At 44.8% G+C, this 22,722-nt stretch overlaps 1 protein-coding gene and 1 long non-coding RNA gene across 11 annotated transcripts in view; one reads left to right on the top strand and one right to left on the bottom strand.

The window, feature by feature from the left end:
* The window catches only part of LOC137528867 (uncharacterized), a 214,717-nt gene that overhangs the window by 38,533 nt on the left and 153,462 nt on the right, over window positions 1–22,722 (bottom strand). For 3 of the 4 annotated variants that reach the window (XR_011023486.1, XR_011023488.1, XR_011023487.1), the window contains exon 3: window positions 7,213–7,317. The exons of the other annotated variant lie outside the window; for it this stretch is intronic. This is a non-coding gene — a long non-coding RNA (uncharacterized lncRNA). Of the gene's footprint in view, window positions 1–7,212; window positions 7,318–22,722 lie in introns of those variants that run through there. 4 annotated transcript variants of the gene reach the window in all.
* The window catches only part of MEIS3 (Meis homeobox 3), a 308,873-nt gene that overhangs the window by 279,542 nt on the left and 6,609 nt on the right, over window positions 1–22,722 (top strand). For 5 of the 7 annotated variants that reach the window (XM_068250573.1, XM_068250572.1, XM_068250575.1 and 2 more), the window contains 4 exons: window positions 6,379–6,524; window positions 15,223–15,299; window positions 16,649–16,707; window positions 19,222–19,311. In XM_068250573.1, coding sequence (XP_068106674.1) covers window positions 6,379–6,524; window positions 15,223–15,299; window positions 16,649–16,707; window positions 19,222–19,311 — 372 coding nt within the window. Of the gene's footprint in view, window positions 1–6,378; window positions 6,525–15,222; window positions 15,300–16,648; window positions 16,708–19,221; window positions 19,312–21,348; window positions 21,437–22,722 lie in introns of all 7 variants that reach the window. The other 2 variants (XM_068250577.1, XM_068250576.1) reach the window with 2 other exon arrangements.

Here is a 22,722-nt window from a genome sequence, read left to right as displayed (position 1 = left end):
TTTCTTTTTGTTCCTGTTGCCTTGCAAAACCTTCTGTTTCAGTTCCGCAGGGAGAAACGGTCTGGAAAATTAGGGCCTGCAGAATTTTTTTCGATCTGGGGACCGGAACGTAGGTAACGTATCCGTACGGACGGACGTGTACAGTCCCATAGATTAACATTGGATCCGTTTGCGTCCGTTCCGTTTGTACAGTATACGGTCTGGTTCCAATCCGCTAAAAACCGCTAATGTGAACCGGGCCTTAGCCATCTTATTGACAATCTCTAGTAGACATTAGACTGTAAAGCCCAGGACAGTTTGTGAGGTCAATTCAGTGATTGGCTGTCAGCATAGAGGCGTGACTTCATTTCACAGAGTTGCCACACCCACCGGAGGCAGTTAAAGCTCCCACTGTGATCTGAAGCAGGGCTCCTCCTGCTCATTCGCCCTTCTCCCCTCTCCATATAACACAGTGGGCTGCTCCACAAAGAGCCAAGCAGCTCATCTATACTCTCATTGGGGGAAACTTTCATCCGTAGTGATCATGCAGGATTTATCCCTTGGGCCAGCCTGTCTGCACGAGGCCACATGTACGTTGGCATTTAATAAGCAGATAATATTAGTAAGATTCAGCATGCAGTCAGAAGTCCACACTGTTGTTGTTCTGGGTCAGTGGCCTGAAAAAAGTAATACTAAGTAAACTGCTTTGTTGCTGGCTTCTCAGAAACTTCCATTCATGTAGACCTTTCATACTGTCCAGGGTTCTGCAGCGACCTGCTCCTCAGAGACCCCCCCGGGTGGGTTCGCTGCTCACTGTGTAATCATAAGGTAGTGATGCCGCCAGCTATCAGGTGCTCAGGACATATTGAATTATCCCGGTTATGATCTAATGAGGAGAACAGACACTGGGAGTTACTGTAATCCGTTGATAGGAGCAGATTAGATTATGTATAATGCTCATAGATCTCATGTTGGAGCATGGTTTTGTGCAGTGATCCAGTTATAAAGCTGGCCCTGATGTTGGCCGTATACGGGGGGGGGGGGGGGGGGGGGGGGTAGGGGTCTGTTAATAAGATGTAGAATGCCAAATGAAGGCATAATGGCACAAGGTACATCTGACTCTGAACCTCTTGGCTCCTTCAGAAAGCTCCATTTATTAAACAGGTACGTAGTCCTTCTAAAAGGTTGCTGGGCTTTAGGATTTACGGCCCGGTCACTAGAAAACAAAATGCAGTACTGTGGGGAGTTTTGTTTGTTTTCTTTTACTAAAAGTTATTTAGAAAATAAACTTTGTAAAAAGGAGTATTAGTAGCGAGCTGACTTTCCATACACTGCCACGTATTTGAAGACACCATCAGTAACCCTGAATTAAGATAAATGGGCAGCACAGTGGCGTAATGGAGATCACTGGCAACAGCATTGGGTCCCAGCCAGGGCACTATATGCACGGAGTTTGTAAGTTCTCCCTGTGTCTGTGTGGGTTTCCTCTGGGCACTCCGGTTTCCCCCCACATCCCACAAACATACAGATTCTTATTTATATAGCGCTGACCTCTCCCCCAGTGCTGTACAGAGTATATTGTGTTGTCACTTAACTGTCCCTTAGAGGGGTGGACAATCTAGTCTAGTGGTCCTCAAACTAAGGCCTGCGGGCCGAATGTGGCCCCCTGAGGCTTTTTTATCGGCCCCCCACACACTAAATGTATTACTTATAGATGCGGTCAGCTACATCTTTAAATATTGGTGGTCCGCATATAGAATAGCAGTGCTGGCCCCACCCATCCACATGGAAGCCAGGAAACAGTAATTCGCTGGTTTCCAATCAAATTCCACATCAGGTGACACTGCTGTCTAATCGGACTGCAGGTTGTCACCTGGGTATGCTCCACTGTCTGGCCCGCAGACTTCTGCATCATTTTATGTATACTCCGGCCCCCCAGCAGTCTCAAGTATATTGACCCGGCCCTCAACCCAAAATTTTTGGGGACCCATGATCTAGTCCCTACCATAGTCCTGTATGTATTGTGTAGTGTATGTATCACAGTCTACGGCCAATTTACTTATCTGTATGTTTTTGGGAAGTGGGAGGAGAGCAAAGTTTGTCGTCCCCTCACTTAAAGGGGCATTGCAGTCCTGATCTCCATTTATTAAATATTGTCTATTAGCGGGCAGAAACTTCTAACACTTGTCTGGATCAAATTGTAGCATAGAAAGGATTGCAGAGTTAGATTTTGTTGTAAAGCTGTTGTAGGCCTGAACAAGCAAGGGGTAGTTTTATTTTTATTAATAAACTCAGCACTGCCTAGACTTATTTTCAGATCTTGCTGTGATGTTTGGCCAAAGACTGCTGCTAATTCACTGGCTATTCAGCAAATCTTTCCCAGGCTCTCTATAGCCCAAGCCAGGGGCGCAAATTTTTTCCACCTAATAGACAATTTTTAATAAAGACATATGGTCTGCAGCTGATGTGTTACATTGAATGGCCTTTAATAAACATTCTGACAAAAGAAAGCAGATTTACTAATCAGTAGAGAGCCACTTGACTCATCTCTGAGTCTTTAGGGATAGGACAGTAGGTAAAGGGAAGCTGTGTATGAGATGGTAAAAATGGTGGTCAGTGGCCAAAGGTAGGAGAGTATGCTTTCCTGAAGAGTTTTCAGGTTGCGCCTAAAAAGGGTGGATTTGCCACATAAAATAATTCTCAGCTTGTACAGGAGCCTAAGTCCTACAGGTGATTTCATGACAGTCGTTCCATCCTAAGTTTTGTGTTTTGTACAAACTTTAATCTCCTTTTGTTGAAATAAAACACAGTATTCTGTGATCTTGGCTATATAATGCTGATCAGAGAAAAATTACTGAAATGGGCTTGAAGCTTAGATCATCATTAGATTGTAAGGTGCCCTATTTCTACGCTGATCTCCCAGAATCCTTGTGCTCGTGACCTCCGGATCAGTAATTAGTGCAGCAGACAATGCCTTCACCTTACACCCCACTGACTCCTGCGACCCCCGACATGTATCCGCCTCGTCTTTCTGCTGCCTCTTGCCTGGGAAGCCTTTGTTCAACGCCTTTCTAGTGCTATGAAAATTCATCAGTCAAGGCTGGTTTTTGCATATGGAAACATGGGGCATAACAGGGTGCCGTAGAGGTGAGGGGAGGGAAGCAATACTGTGTAACACAGGGCAGAGCAGACGCAGGGCTCTGATGCATAATTTACTTCCCCTCCAGGCAAGCTTTTAAGCCTCTCTTTTGCCGCAGGTTATAGGAGCTGAGCAGCTGTTATAGAGCCCCCCCTTCTCTGGATGTCCTCCTCTGATTTATGTTTAAGAGGCAGGAGAGATTGCACGTTTGCAGGACCTGGCCATAGCTCTCTCTGAGAGGGGGACAATCGCACCCCCGCGAGGCTAACCGCCGCTTACTGGATGGAGGGATGCTGTGGAACGCAGATCAGTCCTGTCATGCCTGTATAGTGCTGGTGCTGCCATGGTCAGCCCATATCCTGGGAACTGCTGTGTGTTTATCCAAAGGAAATCCACAGATGGGCAAACATCTTCAATACCTGTGATTGGTTGTGACTTAGGAAACATTATGCTGGGTACACACGATGCAATTGTCTGCCTGATCGCCGGGTGATTGGACAGGAAGTTGTACCGTGTGTAAATGTCCAAAGTGCACTTGATCGATAAAGTGATTGATTTTCCAATTAGAAGTGCGCAAAAATCGATCACTATCGATCGGGAGCCGATCGGACATGTAGGAAATAATCACCCAGTTCCCATCTGTCATGTGTAACGAGCATTAAGCTCCGTCCTATTCAGATAATCTAAGTTTTAACAAAGATTGGACACATATGACCTTTTTTTAAAAAGGGTGATGATGTATCAGAATTGATATAACTGCAATACTGTGGACTGCTGTTGGTATGTTGTTGTTTTTTGCACTTCCAAAGGCTGGGATGTGTAGGATAACCTCAAGCTGGGAACGCACGATGCAATTTCCCATCCAATCGATGGATGATCTGACAGGAAATTGAAGCATGTGTAAATGTCCAAACTGCCCCCGATCGATAAAAGGATAGATTTTCCTTATAACTACATAAAAATCGATCCCTTTCTCGATCAGACTTGATATAAATAATCGCCCGATTCTGGTCGATTGGACGGGGGCATCGTGTTACCAGCATTAGTCTAATTTGGAAGGGTCTGGTTTGCTGTGATCAGAAACTTGCACATCTGTCACATGATGAAACTAATCACATGCTTGTCGCAGCTTGCTTTGCTTTTATTTTGTTATACACAGCCATTTCACAGTGACTGATGGGTGTGACAGATCACTAGATTAGTCCAGGTGCTGACAGCAACAAAGGCTCCTGCTATGTGCAGATTAGGAAGTCCATTGAAGAAAAAAGTACATGTGTTATGCATGCGCTTTGGGTCCTATGGAGCGCTTTACAAATGTTTGTACTTCTTGTTATATATAGGGGCTCTATAGATAGAGGTATTGAAAGCTGGTTTATTTATTTCCTGTTACACAATGCCAGTTGCCTGGCTGTCCTGCTGATTCTCAGTTTCCTATTCTTTAAGGCTGCTTTCACAGTGGGACATTACAGGCGCACGTTAGAGCAGCCCAACTCACAGCACTGAAAAATCAATGGGCTGTTCACAGTGCCCACGTTGTGTTGGAGTATAACGCTGCGTTGTAAATTAAAGTGCAGCGTGCTGTGCGTTATACTCGTATGTGGCTGCGTTCGGGTGTTTGCACATGCCCAGTACTGTTTTTGTTGTTGTTTTATTTGCCGCATGCGCCGTTTTCGTCCGATAGTACGCGTCAAAAAGTATGCATCACGGACACATCAAGAGATGCCTAACGTGGCTCTATATAACGTCCAACTTGAAAGCTCACATGCGTTGCGTTAGGGTCACGTTATGCGACCTTAGTGGGAAAGAGCCCTAAAGTGATACTGAAGCCAAAGAAAGCAAGTCACATACTCGCGTATGGAGAGTGAAAGCTCTGGATCCTTCCCTGTCCTCGCTTCGTCCCCTTGTCCCAGCACTGTCACCCCCGTCGTACATATTCGACCAAGTGGTTGAATATCCTTAGAAGCACTCACAGACCCAGAGTGCTTCTGAAGACTGGTGACTCCGTACTGCATGTGCAAACAACCCCGCCTCTCACCCAGCCCAACTAAAGAAAAGGCCGTCAATGAATCTGCAATATCCCCGGATGTCTCACATTGTGTTGGACCAGTATGTTTCATCACTGCAGTATAAATAAATTTGTTAAGTTAAAAGTTAAACATTGGAAAACTTTTCGCACTCTAAGGATTGGGTCTGGACGGGATTTGTTGCAAGCTTCCATATCTTTCTCACTTCACGTATACTTTAAAGTGAACCTGTTTCCATCTGTTTATGGAGAGAGCCCCATGCCTAAATTACAAATTGTTCCCACCCCTTCCTGTCTCACTAAGATGCTCCCGTTTGCCAGCTGTCATCTCTAGTGGTGACATTGGTAACTGGATTAGTGTAGTGACAGTTGGACAATAGGAGCAGCTTAGTAAGTGAGGAAGGAACAGGCACAGTTAACTCAGGCCTGCATCTCACTGCATACACCATTCGTCTGACACTGGTTAATTTTAAAGGCCAAAAACAAAGACTCCAAAGACTCTCATACTGTAAATTGTTTCAGCAGTGATGTTCAGCTGGCTTTTACATTGCAGAGTACAATTGGAATGGAGAATGGTGGGTTGTTCTGTGTAAACCAGAGCTCAGTAGCTCCACCTAGAGACCACTGTTGTGACTAACAGCCTGAAGACTCTTCCCTGTGCTCAGCCTAAGCAGATACAATGCCTGCCTTTTGGCTGTATACACAGTGCCTTGATAGCATCATTTGAATGCAGGGAGACTGATGATGTGACAAATGAACAATCCTTATAGATTTGTGGCTCCCTTATAACCTCAGAAAAGCGTTACAGAATATTAGGGTTTGTCATGCTGCATGTATATATTTTCTTACTTGGCTGATCTTAGGCTTTGCATATGTCTGGGAAGTGGAATGAATCAGTCATGTCTTCTGGGCTCACCAACCTGTAATTCATGGGCAAGGCTGTTCTACAGCAGTTGCCACAGAGCCGTGTGTCTCGATGTGCTGTGCTATGATGTATTTTATTACATGCAGTCAGCACAGGCATCTCCTGTAAGGAGAATCCTGTCTGCATGAGTGGCAGTGACACCTCTCTATTGTGGTGGGAAGAAAGCTCTGGAGGATATGCTGGGGGGAGTGCTGAGGGCAGCAGGACAAAGCTGGTAAAAGTGAACTTCAACAAATCAACTTCTGGGGATGGAAACTGTTATAAGATGTAATTGATCTTCTAACCAGTGTTGTGCTGTGTTTTGCTGCATAGGTGACTGTTTAGACAACAGCGTGGCCTCACCGAGTACGGGGGACGACGACGACTTAGACAGGGACAAGAAGAGGAATAAGAAACGGGGAATCTTTCCTAAAGTCGCCACAAACATCATGAGGGCGTGGCTCTTCCAGCACCTTTCGGTAAGTAACACTATGAGGTGTCTTCTGTACCTGAGGTGACAGGATGAGATAAACATGTGTATGTACACAACATATTAATTATTGGGCTGTGTTCCTGTTTTTTTTTTTCCTATTTACTGCCTGAAAGAGTTAACCTTCACGCATGCAAGTGTCAGCTTCTCTCTTGTCGGATCCTGTTAAAGAATTACAGCCATAAGACTTTTCCTGGCAGAGAGCAATGTTTGAGAGCAGGGGATCGTCAATATTTTAAGTATTTTAGCCCTGGGATTCATAAGAGACTGCCACTGAGCAGAGACAATGAAACATTAAATCTATTTTGTAAATGTTTAGACATAAATTAAAACCATGGGGTATATAAAAAAAGGCCATTGTAGGAGTAGGAGGATATAAGCAATGGTTTGTCTCATCAGTTTATTTTCACCTCATGTTCACTTTGAGATGTTAAGGTTTTTTTTGTGAAGATCTTATTTGGCAGACATTTACCCTTCTCTACATAATCACCCACCAGTGCTGGCACTGCCACTTGCCTCTTCATAGAAGGTGCCTTTGGGCTGTGAAGCCATGGTGCTTCCATTGTATGCATAGCTTTTTTGCTGTAAAATAATAGGTGTGTTTGCTATAGTGAGAGAGGGCCGCAGGGTGCCCAGTACTCAGAGCGTTTCTAGCTATGTCAGGATGGTGTGATAACTCCTGTATTTTCAGTGAACTCCTAAGTTCATGGGAAACTCTTGACTGTAGATTTTTTTCCCTCAATTTTCTTGCTTTCAGCTTCATGCTTGTAAGATTGTTTTTTCTGTGAAGAAGAGTATGCAATATGTTGGGGTTAGTACCGTATATATTCTGGGGCATATCTAAAGGCTGGTTCTACAACGTTTTTTTTTTAACTTCCGACAAGGGCCCAGTTTATGGGATTGACCTTCAGGTGTGTGAGACGTTTTTCTGTAATCTGCAACCTACAATCCAGTTTGTGTGCAGTGGTCATGTGACCACATTTTTGAAGTAAAAACAGTACTGACACAAAATTCTGGTTCTTGTGTGTATCTGCAATGTTTAGGAGGTAGTGTGTCCCACTGGGGCCATTTAAAACAAAAAATGGAATTGGGCTCAGAAGTATTAATATACTTTGTATTTAACTCAAATGGGGCAATGATAGAATTATACAAAGTATATGGTTTTAGTTAAGATATTGCACCCGTCATGCTAGCATTTATATTTCAGCCTATACCGCTTGTAAACTTGCTACATTGTTTGCTGACTTTTGTACAATATATACTTCTAAAATGTTCCCACTGTTTCTGAATAGTTTCCTCACCCTAGTTATACATTGTTCCTAATTGAGGCAGTTGCAGGATAGGCTAGTGAGGTGAGAAATCAGTAGTAGTAAGCAGTGCTCATGCTGGTTTAGGCTGGGCAGCAGCGGGATAGGCTGGTGAGGTGAGAAAGCGGTAGTAGTAAGCAGTGCTCATGCTGGTTTAGGCTTGGCAGCAGCAGGATAGGCTGATGAGGTGAGAAATCAGTAGTAGTAAGCAGTGCTCCTGTTGGTTCAGGCTTGGTGGTAGCGGAATAGGCTGGTGAGGTGAGAAATCAGTAGTAGTAAGCAGTGCTCATGCTGGTTCAGGCTTGGCAGCAGCGGGATAGGCTAGTGAGGAGAGAAAGCAGTAGTAGTAAGCAGTGCTCATGCTGGTTCAGGCTTTACAGCAGCGGGATAGGCTGGTGAAGTTAGAAAGCAGTAGTAGTAAGCAGTGCTCATGCTGGTTCAGGCTTGGTGGTAGCGGAATAGGCTGGTGAGGTGAGAAATCAGTAGTAGTAAGCAGTGCTCATGCTGGTTCAGGCTTGGCAGCAGCGGGATAGGCTAGTGAGGAGAGAAAGCAGTAGTAGTAAGCAGTGCTCATGCTGGTTCAGGCTTGGTGGTAGTGGAATAGGCTGGTGAGGTGAGAAATCAGTAGTAGTAAGCAGTGCTCATGCTGGTTCAGGCTTGGCAGCAGCGGGATAGGCTAGTGAGGAGAGAAAGCAGTAGTAGTAAGCAGTGCTCATGCTGGTTCAGGCTTTACAGCAGCGGGATAGGCTGGTGAAGTTAGAAAGCAGTAGTAGTAAGCAGTGCTCATGCTGGTTCAGGCTTGGTGGTAGCGGAATAGGCTGGTGAGGTGAGAAATCAGTAGTAGTAAGCAGTGCTCATGCTGGTTCAGGCTTGGCAGCAGCAGGATAGGCTGGTGAGGAGAGAAAGCAGTAGTAGTAAGCAGTGCTCCTGTTGGTTCAGGCTTGGCAGCAGCGGGATAGGCTGGTTAGGTGAGGAAGCACAGAGTAGTAAGCAGTGCTCATGATGTTCATAGATATCACTTGTTTTCCAACAAATGCCATTCTACTGCTTCTTACCCCAGAAATGAGAGAATGGATCTGGCATTCTGTAGAGCACTTGGCACACAGCGCTGTCAGTGCCTCCCTGGCGTTTAACCATTTGCACCAGAGAGCACGCGCTGCCCTGCTCCATGCTGGGAAATCTTTGCTGTGCAGACCCAATTAAAAATTACTAAAGCGGCATAAAAGCTGAGAGTCTCGGCTGCCGCTACCCATGAAGACAGCCCCGGGCTACATCTCAGCCAGCGGAGTGCACAGAAACAATTAGTGAGAACGGGCCTGTCCCTGCCTAGTTAAACAAAGCAGAGTTAATGAACGCTGACCAATTAGTTACTAATTGACGAAGCTATAAACCTATTAGAAGCTGGTAAACGGGTAATCAATTCTAGGTAATTACCCTGAACCTGTTTAGCGGCAGCCAGGCACCGGGGAGGGAGAGCAGGCTGGCGGGATGTGCAGGCTCACAAGCACAGGGAACCTGCAGCGCACAGCCCCAGATACGCCAAATAATTCTCGCTGGCTGTCTGAGGATGAGACGAGGGCCACAAATCCACATTGCCTGTATGCAGAATTCCTGTTATGAAATGACAGTTGTGACCGTAGTAATAAAAGGCTACCGTCGCCCAAAACAAATCTGTTGCGTTTGTCGAGTTGTTGGCAAGCAGAATCACATCTTTGTTTATATGTCTGGAGGAATCTGATGGCAAGCTCCCTGCCAGTCGCCCGCCAGTTCCACCCCCTACCCCAGTCATCCTAATGATGGCAGTGCCCTTACCAGCTGTATTCCCCATACCATAACATAAACAAACACAGAACGGGGGTAAGTTGCTGTGACATAGTAGAGTGGAGCAAGATTCTTATAGCAGGAGAGAGTGGTGTGAAAATGAAGTGAAGTTTAACTGACTAGTTGATTTAGCAACAAAGGCCATTCACAAGTAAATGTGAATTAGGGCACAGCACAAAGATCCTAGCACTTCAGTATAGGATAGATTGCAGCAATGTTTTTTTGTTGGTTTCTTTTCTATTATAAAGGTACTGATAGCTGTTTTGTGAAGTTCATGTATGGTCCTGTCAATTTTTTGGCGATTCAGATAACAATAACAATAACAATAATATTTATATAGCGCTTTTCTCCCTGGGGACTCAAAGCGCTGTGACCCTGCATTATGCAGTCTCAAAGGCTAGGGAAAAGAGGTGAGTTTTTAGCCTTTTTTTAAAGCTGTCCAGAGAAGGAGCCTCTCGTACTGATTGTGGAAGTGAGTTCCATAGAGTAGGGGCTGCATAGGAAAAGGCCCGAGCACCAAATGTTAAGTGTATCCTGGGAATAACCAGCTTCATCTTGTTGGCAGAGCGGAGGGTGCGTGGAGGGGCATAAAGTTCCAATAGATCCGCTATGTATTTGGGTCCCATGTGGTGTAGAGCCTTGAATGTCAGCAGGCAGATCTTAAAATTGATTCTCCATTTTACTGGCAACCAGTGAAGAGTTTGCAGTACTGGGGTGATGTGTGAGCTGCGGGGGGCATTGGCTAGGAGTCTGGCTGCAGCATTCTGTACTAGCTGTAAGGGGCGCAGAACCTTATCTGTAGATCCGATTAACAGGGCGTTGCAGTAGTCTAGGCGGGAGGATACAAATGCGTGAACCAGGGCAGGTAGGTCTTCAGCTGGGATAAGGTGTTTTATTTTCGCTATATTTCTTAGATGGAAGAAGGAAGACTTGACGACAGCTGATACCTGCTGTCTGAGTTTTAGATTTCCATCCAGGATCACCCCAAGGTTTCGCACAGAGTCTTTATACTGTACAGTATCTCCCCCAATTGCTAGTTTGAGGTGGTGAGCGTTTTGAACTTTATCCATCATGTGTGGACCACCTACCACCAACACCTCTGTTTTGTCAGAGTTCAGCCTCAGCCAGCTGGTGTTCATCCAATTTTGTAAATCCACTAGACACGCATTTATGGATGCTGATGGGTCTTAGGTGCCAGGCTTGAAGGACAGATACAGTTGTGTGTCATCTGCATAACAATGGTATCCTAAACCATAGTTCTGGATTATTTTGCCCAGTGGGAGCATGTAGACTGCAAAGAGTAATGGTGATAGTACAGAACCCTGTGGAACTCCATAGGCAAGTGGCACTGGATTAGAGTAGTGTGTGCCCAGACATACTTGCTGTGTCCTGCCAGATAGGAAGGTCTGAAACCAGCTAAGAACGGTACCCCTTAGGCCACAGTAATTCTTCAGTCGCTGGATTAGTATTTCATGGTCCACAGTATCAAATGCTGCTGACAAGTCAAGAAGAATCAGAATTGAGCAATCACCCTTGTCCCTTGCAGTAAGTAGATCATTCATTACTCGGACTAATGCTGTTTCAGTGCTGTGCCTTTTCCTGAATCCTGACTGAAAAGTATCAAAGATGTTGTTATCTGTAAGCCTGGCTTCTAGCTGGTTGGCGACTGCTTTCAGATGGTGACTATATGCCTATTGAGGCGACTGCAGCTACAGCAGTAGGCTGTGAGTGATTTGCATCTGCCATCTCAAATTGGATTAGACCTGTCACAGCTTCTTATGATCCACAGCATATGCTCTCCTCTACAAGCTTTGCTAATACCCCTTCCTATCTAATGCCCCTCCCTATCGCTTCTATGGTGAGTGCAGCCGCTAGCGAGTGGATGGTTTAGGCTTTAACTTTTTACAATTATTTTTTTATGAATCGAAATTACAATGGCAAATAAACCTAATGTATTTATATAAAGAATTATCGGCTAGAAATGAAGTTGATGTTACCGGACTTTGGTTGCTCCTCAAACCGATGGGCCTGGCTTGGCCTGTCCTTAGAGGTGGTCGGGAACAGGGGACACTTGTAGCTTGTACAGAACTTACAAAGATGATTCTTGTTCCTAGGGAAACATGTGATCAAATAAGTCAGAGAGGATTAATGGAGACTGGCTGCACCCTGTGCCCCTCAGCATGGTGATATTATATAATGCTAGAGCAGCCTGGTGTATTTCTTCATCAGGGAGCCTCTGACAGCTGAAGCCTGGTACACATGCCCAATTTTGATTGGCCAATTTTACCACTTCCATGCAGTATGAGAGCTTACCTACATAATCTGTTAACAATATTCAAAGTCTGTTGTCTCTCATATTACATGGAGGTGCTAACATTGGTTAGTTATTGGCCAATCAATTGGATGTGTGTACACACCTTGAGCCAAGTGTGCATATTTCTGGGCAAGTCTGCAGCGAGCATGCTAATTATCTTATTCACTAATAAGGCAATTTTAATATGGTGATATACAACTGCCTACTGTGCTTGAGGAGGAGGCGCTATGTGGCAAATTCTTTTTAAAGAATAGGTTATTACTGATTATTAATGTGTTTCTATGGCTCTTACACATTCACATACAAACTCCATGCACATAGTGTACCTGCTAGACTTGCAGGTGTGAATCACAGTCAGGATGCCATCAGCATGGAGTTTGTCTTGTCTCCCTGTGTTTGGCCTAGTGCACACCGAGCGGTTTTTGGAGCGATCCGCCGGCCGCATCCACCTGTAAAAACGCTTGGCTAATGTATTGCAATGGGATGGTGCACACTGGCGGTTTGAGGTTTTTGACAAGCCACAAACCCGCCTCCTGCTGCACGTTTGCGGTTTTCTGAAGCGTTTCGTCCTCAATGTAAAGTATAGGAAAAACGCAAACCGCTCTGAAAAACGCTACTTCAGAGCGGTTTGCCAGGCATTTTTGTTACAGAAGCTGTTGTTCAGTAACAGCTTTTACTGTAACAATATGTGTAATCTGCTACACAAAAACGCACCCAAAACCGCTAGGTATGTTTAGAAAACCACTCTAAACATACCTAGAATCGCTCTGAAATCAGCTCCCAAAACCGCTAGCATATTGCGGATCTGCTAGCGGTTTTGGTGTGCACTGGGCCTTTCTCTGGATCTCCTCAGAGCACTCCATTTATTTCGCACAATTCCCCCCCCCCCCTCCTCCCGATTGACCACCCCAGCATCTGATTGACCACCCCTAATACATAATTGTTCTCCCTTGAATGTGCCTTGGCTACGGCAGTGACATTAGACTATAACTGTGATGCTATAGGTTAGATTGTGAGCTCCTCTGAGGACAATTAGGTGTCTTGGCAAATGTACTCTATATTGCACTGACATCTTCCGCAGCACTTTACAAATGTCATAATATTGTCCTCCAGGGGATATGGAATTGAGAACTGGAAGGCTGCCTGACTTGTTTATGACAGGATAATAGGACTCCTGCCTAAGCATGCAATCTAGTGTTCTGTGGTAAAATGAGACCTGATCCGATTTGCGTTGGTGCTCATAGCAGTCCAGTCTTGGAATTGCCAGTTATAGGCCCCCTTCTTCAGTATCTCCTAATGCTTCAGTACTTCTTAATGCAGTGTAGCCTAACTGTAGTTGGCATAATCTCCCATAAACCTGTGTGGACACCTAGGCCCTGATTTTACAAGGTTTGCGAGCATGTGTGACATAGAAAGCCTGGACTAGATTCTACATAAATGGACTGTTATTAGGTGGCAAGAGTTTGCAGCCTTTAGAAGTGGAGTATTTCTTATTTTCCTCTTCCCTAGTTGAACGCATCGCAATGCAATTCCATTCATTAGTGAATAGAAATAGAATGCATGCATTCCAATTCCACAGTGAATCGCAGCACGTGGATGACGTCATCAGACAGTGCAGTCTATGCGCTTCTGATGTCCTTACAGATCATGTTGCCACAAACCGCGGTAAAAAAAAAAACATGAGCGTGGGAATGTGGCATAAGGATAGAGGCAGGCATACACTAGCAAAGAAGTATCACAAAACGCATTGCATAGCTTGTATACAATCAGAAGTCGTATAGCCTATACTCAGCACCAGTGCACAGTCATGCCGAAACCAGACGTCGCAATCTCTGACTATGGAGGCAAATAAGATATACAAGCTATCCTCTCTGTCAGCCACTTATTAGTTGGAAATCTTCTCCATGGTGGCTTAAAAAAATGCAAACTTAACAATGTGTTGTCCTGACTTACAGGCGAGAGATTACATCCAGGGTCACCATGTTCCACATTATACAGGAAACTGGCAAAAAGCTATGTGTTCTTTTTTTCTCCACCCTATTTTCTTTTACTCTGTCCATGACATCAGACATGGTTGAACAGTCTTGTGCTATCCACACAACAGGACTTGGGCACTTTCTGCAATCCCGTTCAACAGAAAATTAAACCAAAAAATACTCTATTTGGCCATCTTTAGAATACATCAGGGAATTGTTTCAGAGAATACTTCTGTAAACATGTCGGGTTCACCATCAGCCTTGTTGTGAAAAAAAAGAAATGCCTATTGGGCGTTTCTGAAGCAAAGACTTTGTTACACAACAAATATTTGCGGACTATCAAAGTTCTGTCCTAGTCACCCCTAACGACCGTTTAGCCCGAGTACTCTCCCAACCTCCTGCTCATTCGGCCCTTTTAGGCCCAGCGGCTGCTTTCAGGTCCTTCATCTGTCACTAAGTTGTCAAGTAGAGGTCTCTGGCTGGCTGCAACCTAAGACCCCAATCTCATCCATCATTGCCGTCCCAGACAGCTCCATGGCACTTTTTTTTTTTATTTTAGGGTCTCCTAATCAAGCAGAGGGACAGTTGTGCATTTCCTGGGCTCCTGAAAAAGAAAGGCCGTGGTGAGCCGGTCCCATCTGTCCCATAGATGTGGGAAGGACATCATAACAAAAACCCAGGCCAGATTCCCCCCCTTAACTAAGCAGATGGTTGCATGTTTATTGGAGAATCTTTGGATTATCTTCAATTCATCTCAATTCATCTAGTCCCAGGGATAATAGACCAGAGTTGCTTTAATAAACTGTTTAATTATTGCGCCCATAACCAATAAAGATGGAGCTATAGTTAGGCTTCCACCTGGGCAATTACATTTTACACCATTTTTTTTACTATTTTGAATTGCTTTGTTGTTATAAATGATAAATCAGACAGCAGTATTTGACTTATGTAAGACAGAACTGACAGTCTAAATATCATTTGTCCTAAACAAAATTACATCCTCACATATCATTTACTAATGAGAATTAACAAACCCAAACAGTCCTATGCACGTTCTCTATTGTTAGCTATAAATCTGCGCTGCATAACACCGCTTCTGGACCACAGGGACTTCAAAGAATCATTTGGAATTGCAATGGCATTGATAGTTTTGTAATGTGATTAACATTCTTATTCCATTTAAGGTCTAAAAGTGCCTGTAAGGTCAAAGTGAACCTGCACCTATTTCTTCACTTAGCAGTAACTGACTGCTTTATTTTCCCCATACAGCACCCGTACCCCTCAGAAGAACAGAAGAAACAGCTAGCGCAGGACACGGGGCTCACGATACTACAGGTCAATAACTGGTAAGACCTCTTCCTATAACTTCCTGCTACTGAACCTGAAGAAGGAACTCACATGAATGAGGCCCACAGAAACCAATCAGATCCTTCTGTGTGACTTGTGGAAGGCTATGAGAGCTCTCTGCTGCTCACACGGTCAGCCCTGTGTACTGCCCTGTTCACAGAGTGGAAGGCTGCTTGCTTACTTTATTTAGCTCCCTATAACTCTCACATGTGTGCCATAGACGTCATTTAAAGCCTTACTCCAGCCAGGCTGCCATGCTGCTCTTTTGGCTCTGGTAGTTTCCGGGTCGCACAACCAGAACAAACATGATGCAGCAAGTTGATTCAGAAGACCTGGGTCCATATGCAATTAACTTTTTCTCCAGAGTTTTTTCCAGATTGCATTTAAAATAATTTTTCAGCATTTACCAAGTGAAAAAGTACCAAAAAGTAATTGAAATACTATCAAAATTATTTTTCTTGCTTGCTAGTGCTTCAAAATGCATTTTATTTACTAATTTAGTTGAAAAAGTGAATTGCATATGGGCCCTGGTCTTGACTTGGGTCACACATTAAAAGCAGAGGATCTGCACAGCAACCAGGCATGAAGCATATCCATAGTCAGCAATGGCTTCTCTCTCTTGGCTGGTTTACACTACCAGCGTTTTCCTAAGCACTTGTGACTTGTAAAGCTCTTGCTAATGTAATGCTGTTAGATTGAAAAAAAAATCACATCCCTCAAGTAAAAACAAAATCGCCCATAGCATTACAATGGCAAGAGCTTTTCAGTTCCTTGGTGCATAAAAAGCACTGCTAGTGTGAACCAGGTTCCGTTTAAATGAAGTCATAGATTAGACACCCCTGTTAATGATTCTCTGTTCTTTAGACCATAGGTTTTCAATGTGGGGTACATTTGATGGTCCTCTGACATAGGAGACCAGGGGTTGAATCTTGGCTTTTCCTATCCAGTATGGAGTCTTTGGGCAAGACTAACACTGCAGGGTAGCCTACTGAACCATTAGTGGCTGCAGCTCTCAAATGGTTTGAGTCCGACCGGAGAAAATTGCTATACAAAAGTTAGAGCTATTATGATATAATAAGTTTAAGAGTTTCAACAAATCATAAATCCTGTATAAACTACAACATCACATGAGTATTTTAGCTAATTAAATGGAATAGTAAACGCATGGAAATGATTATGTACTACTATTAAAAAAACCTGTGTCAAGGGGTACTTGAGCTAGTTTTTACCATACCAGGGGGTGCTCGGTGAGCTAAGGATTCATGCCAAGAAAATGTTGAGACTCATTGCTTTAGACCACACAAGTCTTTCAGAGCATTTGCTTACTTGTCTCTTCATTGCTTTTCAGGTTCATTAATGCAAGAAGGCGGATCGTTCAGCCAATGATTGACCAATCAAATCGCACAGGTAAGCAGCATCACCAGGAATGGATGCCTCTGAAGTGCTTACATTTCTTACTGATTTGTGTTATCTGCTTAACATTAACCAAAGTTTATTTTGAGGGAAATACCGGTTGGGAGAGAATATTCATACAGGCTTTTTCCACTGTGTTGATTCACGCTACGAGAGCTTTTTAAACGCCAGAGATTTTAAAAGCTCTTGCTAATGCAATCCTATGGGGGATTTTTACAAAATCACATTGCTCCAGTGTGAACACTCATATAGGATAAATTTAGCAAGAGCTTTTAAAATCACAAGCGCTCAGAAAAGCTCTTGTAGTGTGAACAAGCTCTTAAACCTCATGTTATCAACGTTTTCTCTCAGAAGACTAAAAGAAATGTCCTTACCATAGTTACAGGCTAGGTGTCAAACCGGCCTGTGGACCAAAATTTGGCCCGCTGAGCCATCGGATTTGGCCCTCAGGTTAGTTCCCCACTTTGCATTATGTTTGGCCCACTCTAGACCACCAGGGAAGCTCTATTGGAGGGTAAGCCCTAGAACACCAGGAAAGCCACATGGGGAGGGGCAAAGCACTAGATACCAGGGAACTGTATAGGAGAGGGAAGAGAGCCACTAGACACCTGGGAACTGAATAGGGGAAGGAGGGGGCAACTAGACACCTGGGAACTGTGTAGGGGAGGGAGGACCACAAAAAACATCATGGAATGGTATAGATGAGGGAGGGAGGACCACTAAACATCAGGGAACTGTATAGGGCAGTGTTCCCCAACCCTGTCCTCAGTGCCCACAAAGAGAGAGCATGTTTTGTGTAAATCCACAGAGGTAGTTAATCAGCTCTGGTGAGACACTAATTACCCCACCTGTGGATGTTTGTGGTTTCCTGCAAAACATGCACTGTTGGTGGGCCTTGAGGACAGGGTTGGGGAACTCTGGTATAGGGGAAGGCACTAGACACCAGGGAACTTTATAAGGGAGGGAGTTGGCCACTAGACACTGAGTTGGGCCCATGACTTGGTCCCAGAGCTCAATTATGGCCCACTTTGTATTTGAGTTTCACACCCCTGGTCTAAGAGAATCCATTAATTTTACCTGTACGTTTGGGAGGAACCTGGGGTGCCCAGAGGAAACCTGCACCAACATAGGGGTAACATACAAACTCCATGTAGTTAGTGTAAGCGTCCTTTCACACTGAATCTGTTGCTATTGCGATGCAATGATAATTCTATGGTATGCTCACATCGGGTGCGGTGATGTGGGTCCTGTCAGGATAATGCACAATTATCCTGTGTTTTACTGGGCATTTACAGTGGTAGTGAAATGTGCACTGTGTGAAAACAACCCAACCAAGCGCCCTAGTAATGCACTGTGAGAATGCGGGTCTTCAGTGTATGTCAGTCAAGCCTCAGGCTAAGTTCACAGTAGGACGTTAAAGTCGCACTTTAAAACAACATTTAAATCAATCAATGCGCCGTTCACAGTGCACACGTTGCGTTGGTGTCTTATGCTGCACGTTAAATGAAAGTACTGCATGCAGTTCGTTATACACGCCATTAGCTACGTTAGACTGTTTGCACATGCTCAGTAATGACTTGAAAGCATACTTTTCATTGCCTGTATGCTCTACTGCAGTGTTTCTCAACATTTTATTGGTATGTACCCCTTTTAAAACCCTGTACTCACCAAGTACCCCCTAGCATACTAAACATTATCACAAGTACCCCTTGACAAATATACATTTAATCGTAGTACATTATAATTGGTTCTAAACCATTTCCAAACATTTACGATTGCTTTTAATTATCTAAAACACTAATTTGATGTTGTTTAAATAAGATTTATCATTTTCGAAAACTGTAAATTTGATATTTTTGGTGAAGTATATCAAGCCTGAGTACCCCCTGGAACCATCAGAAGTACCCCCTGGGGTACGCGTACCACACGTTGAGAACCCAGGCTCTACTGTATCTGCTGTATGCGACAGTAACGCTGTGTTGTGATTTTTTTGGTGCACTGCGTTGTAAGTTTGCGACGTCCCACTATGAACCTAGCCTCACAGTACACAGCTGGTTGTGCAATCCTGACACTATACGGTGTGTGGCTGGCTTTGATTAGAATAAAGGCTAGACTTGCACAGCAGATTGTTGGGAGCAAACCTGTGATTTTATAGAAGGGAAGTGATACTTACCCCGGTAAAGGGAGGCTTCCCGCATCCTCCTCCAGACCACCACCGCTGCCAGGGACCCTGTGAAAAATTTGCAGCCATGCTGCCGAATGGGAACAAGTTCAGGCCCATGTCGTCTAGCACAGAGCCGCTGGTAGCTCTGCACTACTGGGCAGGCGTGAGCTGTCCTGTGCAGTGGGGTGGAGGGGGACTGGGAAGGCTATGGATTATCCAGAGAATTCCCTCTACTGAGGTAAGTATATATTTGGGACACATTTTTCCACCTACAGGTATACTTGAACGCTATGAATTGAAATTAACAGCACGTATTCTGATGAGTTGTTTTCATGTCACTGCAGGTCAAGGGGGCGCCCCATATAGCCCAGATGGTCAGAACATGGGTGGGTACGTTATGGACGGACAGCAGCACATGGGGCTCCGCCCACCAGGTAAGTCTCTGTACTTTGATGGTGGGTTCAGATAAGGGAGCAGATATTGCCTTATAACTAGAGATAGTTAATGAGATGCTAGTTATTCCAGCTCACATGCAAATTTAGTGCAAACTGTATGCAGCTTGGATCTGGCCAGTGTTATGTACCTGCATGCAAGCTAGAAAAACTAGCATCTCACTGACCATCTGCACTTGTGACTAGGGATAGCCCTGCCTAGGAGAACTTGTGGAGAAGCATGTGATCAGTTTGATCAGCTGATAGATTTGTAAGGTTCTGATTTGCTGTAATTACTTCCTAATATAATGCATGATCATGGCCTGCAAATCAGAGCCGTACAAATCTATCAGCTGATCAAACTGATCACATGCTTCTCCGCGAGTTCTCCTAGGCAGAGCCATTTCTACTTATGACTCATATAGGGAAAACCGCAAGTTTTCCACTTCTCCCCAGAATCACTGTTCTTCAGTTACAAGGAGCACTGGAGGCTGGTATCACACGGGCACTTGACAAGCTGGTGCATAAATTACTCTTGCCACACTAATATGTGAAGGGTTAAAGTCCTGCTGGCATACACAGGGGGTGGTGGGAAATGCTGTGATTGGGAGGGAGGCGTTGAACTCTATGAAGCACTCTAGCAGGAGATATTGTTGTAGAGTACTGTAGTTTCTTCCTTCACAGCTGGAAAGGAAATCACCTACTTTCTCAGCACAGTTGATGGTCCCAAAGTGGGTACCCTTCCAAGTTGAAGGTTAAGGTAGGCCTATTAGCGAACAACACCCACCAATTCCATTGTGGCAAAACCATTGCTCTGGGCTCCCACAGCAGTCAAAGCTGGAAGCTGTTCATGCAAATTCTGCTATGGAGGGAGGATCAGAGTGCAGGCAGAAGCTCTGATTGGCCAGTGAGAGCCCAAAGTAAGAGCAAATACATTTTTGAAGGCTCACAATTTCACGTTTTTACGGCAATTTGCGATTGTGATTAATAGAACGAGAATCGCAATGCAAACGCCCCTAAAGCACAAGAATCACAATGCAATTGAAAATTGCATAGTGCATGCAGCACGTTTGCGATTAATACAAGTCGCAAATGCTGCAGTGACAATATATCTATAGGGATATATTAGCAGCAGCGATTTGCTGATTGCCAGTGATCAGCAAACGCCCAGTGTGAACCAGCCCTGAGTAAAAAGCCCCTTAGGGCCCTTTTCCTGAATCGCAAACCGCTAGCGATTTTACAATCGCTACGGTTTGCTTTTTAACATAGGAATCGCGGTAGGTCATTTCCACTACCGCGATTCGTTTTTTACGCGAACGCGCGGCGGAGCGATATTTGCCGCGATTTTGCTATGCAGTGCATAGCATAGCAAAATTGCGGCCGCAAAACGTCGGGGAATCGAACGCTAGCGACTGCAGGTGGAAAAGGGCCCTTAGTGTTTCAAAGTACTTCACACTAATGCTGGCTACACACTATGAGATTTTATGGCCGATTTACTGTCAGATCGATTATTTTCAACATGTCCGATTTGCTTCCCGATAAATTTCTGAGCATTTTCCGAACGATTTCCTATTAAAGTTAACGGAAATCGATCGGAAAGCAAATCGGACACGTTGGAAATAATCAGACAGTAAATCGGCCATAAAATCTCATAGTGTGTACCCAGCATAATAATCTCTAATGACAATACAAGTGTCTGTTTTTCTGCTTCAATGGAGCCTGGAAAAGGTTGAGTTTGGGTAAAGGTCATTTGATTAAAAACTGCATTGGGGAGCTCACCAGTTCTGATCAGAAATAATGACAACACAGACACCTATTGGTTCTGATGGTCAGTCATCTGTCTGTATGGTCCTTGTAGGGCTGTTGTCAATGCCAGAGACCAGTTCTTGGTCTCGGGTAAGTCTGGCTTGCTCTGATTGGTCTGTAGTCTGGCAGTTATACAGCATTGGTTATGTGGGCAGGACAGCTAGCATTCTGCATGTGGGTGGTGATTGTACCACAGTATTCTTCTTGCAGTCTTAGTTGCCTGTCTTCCCTTAGGAGCCATGGGAGGCTTAGGCATGGCCGTAGGTATGGAAGGGCAGTGGCACTACATGTAACCCCCTGCCATCTTTCTGGTTCTAGGGATGTAAGTAAACATTTATATATATTTCAATCTTCTGACCTGCAACGGGGAGGGGGCGGAGTGCCTGTCAACCACACCCTCCATTCTGCACATGCATCACCCTTCCTCCCCCCTTCTCATGTTGTCACACCCCCTGTAATGCGTCTGTCACACGTCACATGCATGTACATCACTGCATGTGTACTATTTGGTGTATGGATGAAACACAGATGTAATCTCCTGTTATTAATTGTCTCCTTGGCCGCGTTCACATTACAAACGCGGACGGGCACACACGCGGAACGCAACGCGTACGAACGCACGTCATCCGTGTTTGTATGCGTTGCGTGGCTGATCCCATCACTGAAAAGTGAATGGGAGAGCCACGCGTTTTGGCAAAAAATGCGTGCAGCATGCGTTCCCGGACAGCACAGGTCCGGAACGCATGCAGTGTGAACATCAGACAGTGCACTCTATGCACTGTCTGATGTCGTGCTTGTCGGCCACCTGCACGCATTTCCAAAACGCGGCTGGAAACGCGTGCAGTGTGAACGGGGCCTTATGAATTTCATTTGTTGCCTTTTCCACAAAGGCAGTTGAGGTTTGTTTTAAACTGGTTTTCATGCAATCACAGGAAATAGATGCTGCTATAGAGTGCAGATACAAGACTGTCCATAGCTGTTACAGCAAGCATTGTGTAGGGAAGGCTCAGCCATTGTCTGTGCTGTCCAGTAACCTCTTGCAGCATGCATGGTTGTTGCTGGGCGAGAAGGAGCAGGGGCGTAGCAATAGGGGGTGCAGAGGTAGCAACCGCATCGGGGCCCTTGGGCCAGAGGGGCCCCATGGGGCTCTTCCTCAAATACAGTATTGGCTCTCTATTGGTCCTGTGCTTATTATAATCACTTCAATAGATACTTTGTATAGTGGTAATCATTAACAACCTGTTCCCCATCCTCTTCTTGCACTCCTGACACTGTAGTTGCTATTGCCAGATTTTGGTGCGCCGTATCAATTGTTATGTATAGAGTGCTTAGGGGGCCCCATTGTAAAACTTGCATCGGGGCCACAGCTCCTTAGCTACGCTACTGAGAAGGAGACAGGCGGTACCGCTACGCCTCTCGTCAGTCAGGACAGGTACTCATGTAGTGTGTCTGGTCTAAGCACCTAGATGAAGGCTATGTATGAAACGATCCCTCCAAAACTCTCAAACTGATCTACTATTATGTCTATGGGCTGCTTTCCTGTTGCCAGAAATGGTCCCCTTAGGACCTGCTGTCTGACGGGACTTTGCCCAGTGACCGATAGCGGAC

The sequence above is a fragment of the Hyperolius riggenbachi genome, chromosome 8 (genome assembly GCF_040937935.1).
Source record: "Hyperolius riggenbachi isolate aHypRig1 chromosome 8, aHypRig1.pri, whole genome shotgun sequence".
NCBI classification, from domain to species: Eukaryota; Metazoa; Chordata; class Amphibia; order Anura; family Hyperoliidae; genus Hyperolius; species Hyperolius riggenbachi.
Note: the sequence above shows the minus strand (reverse complement) of the source record. Positions and strands in the feature narration are given on the sequence as shown.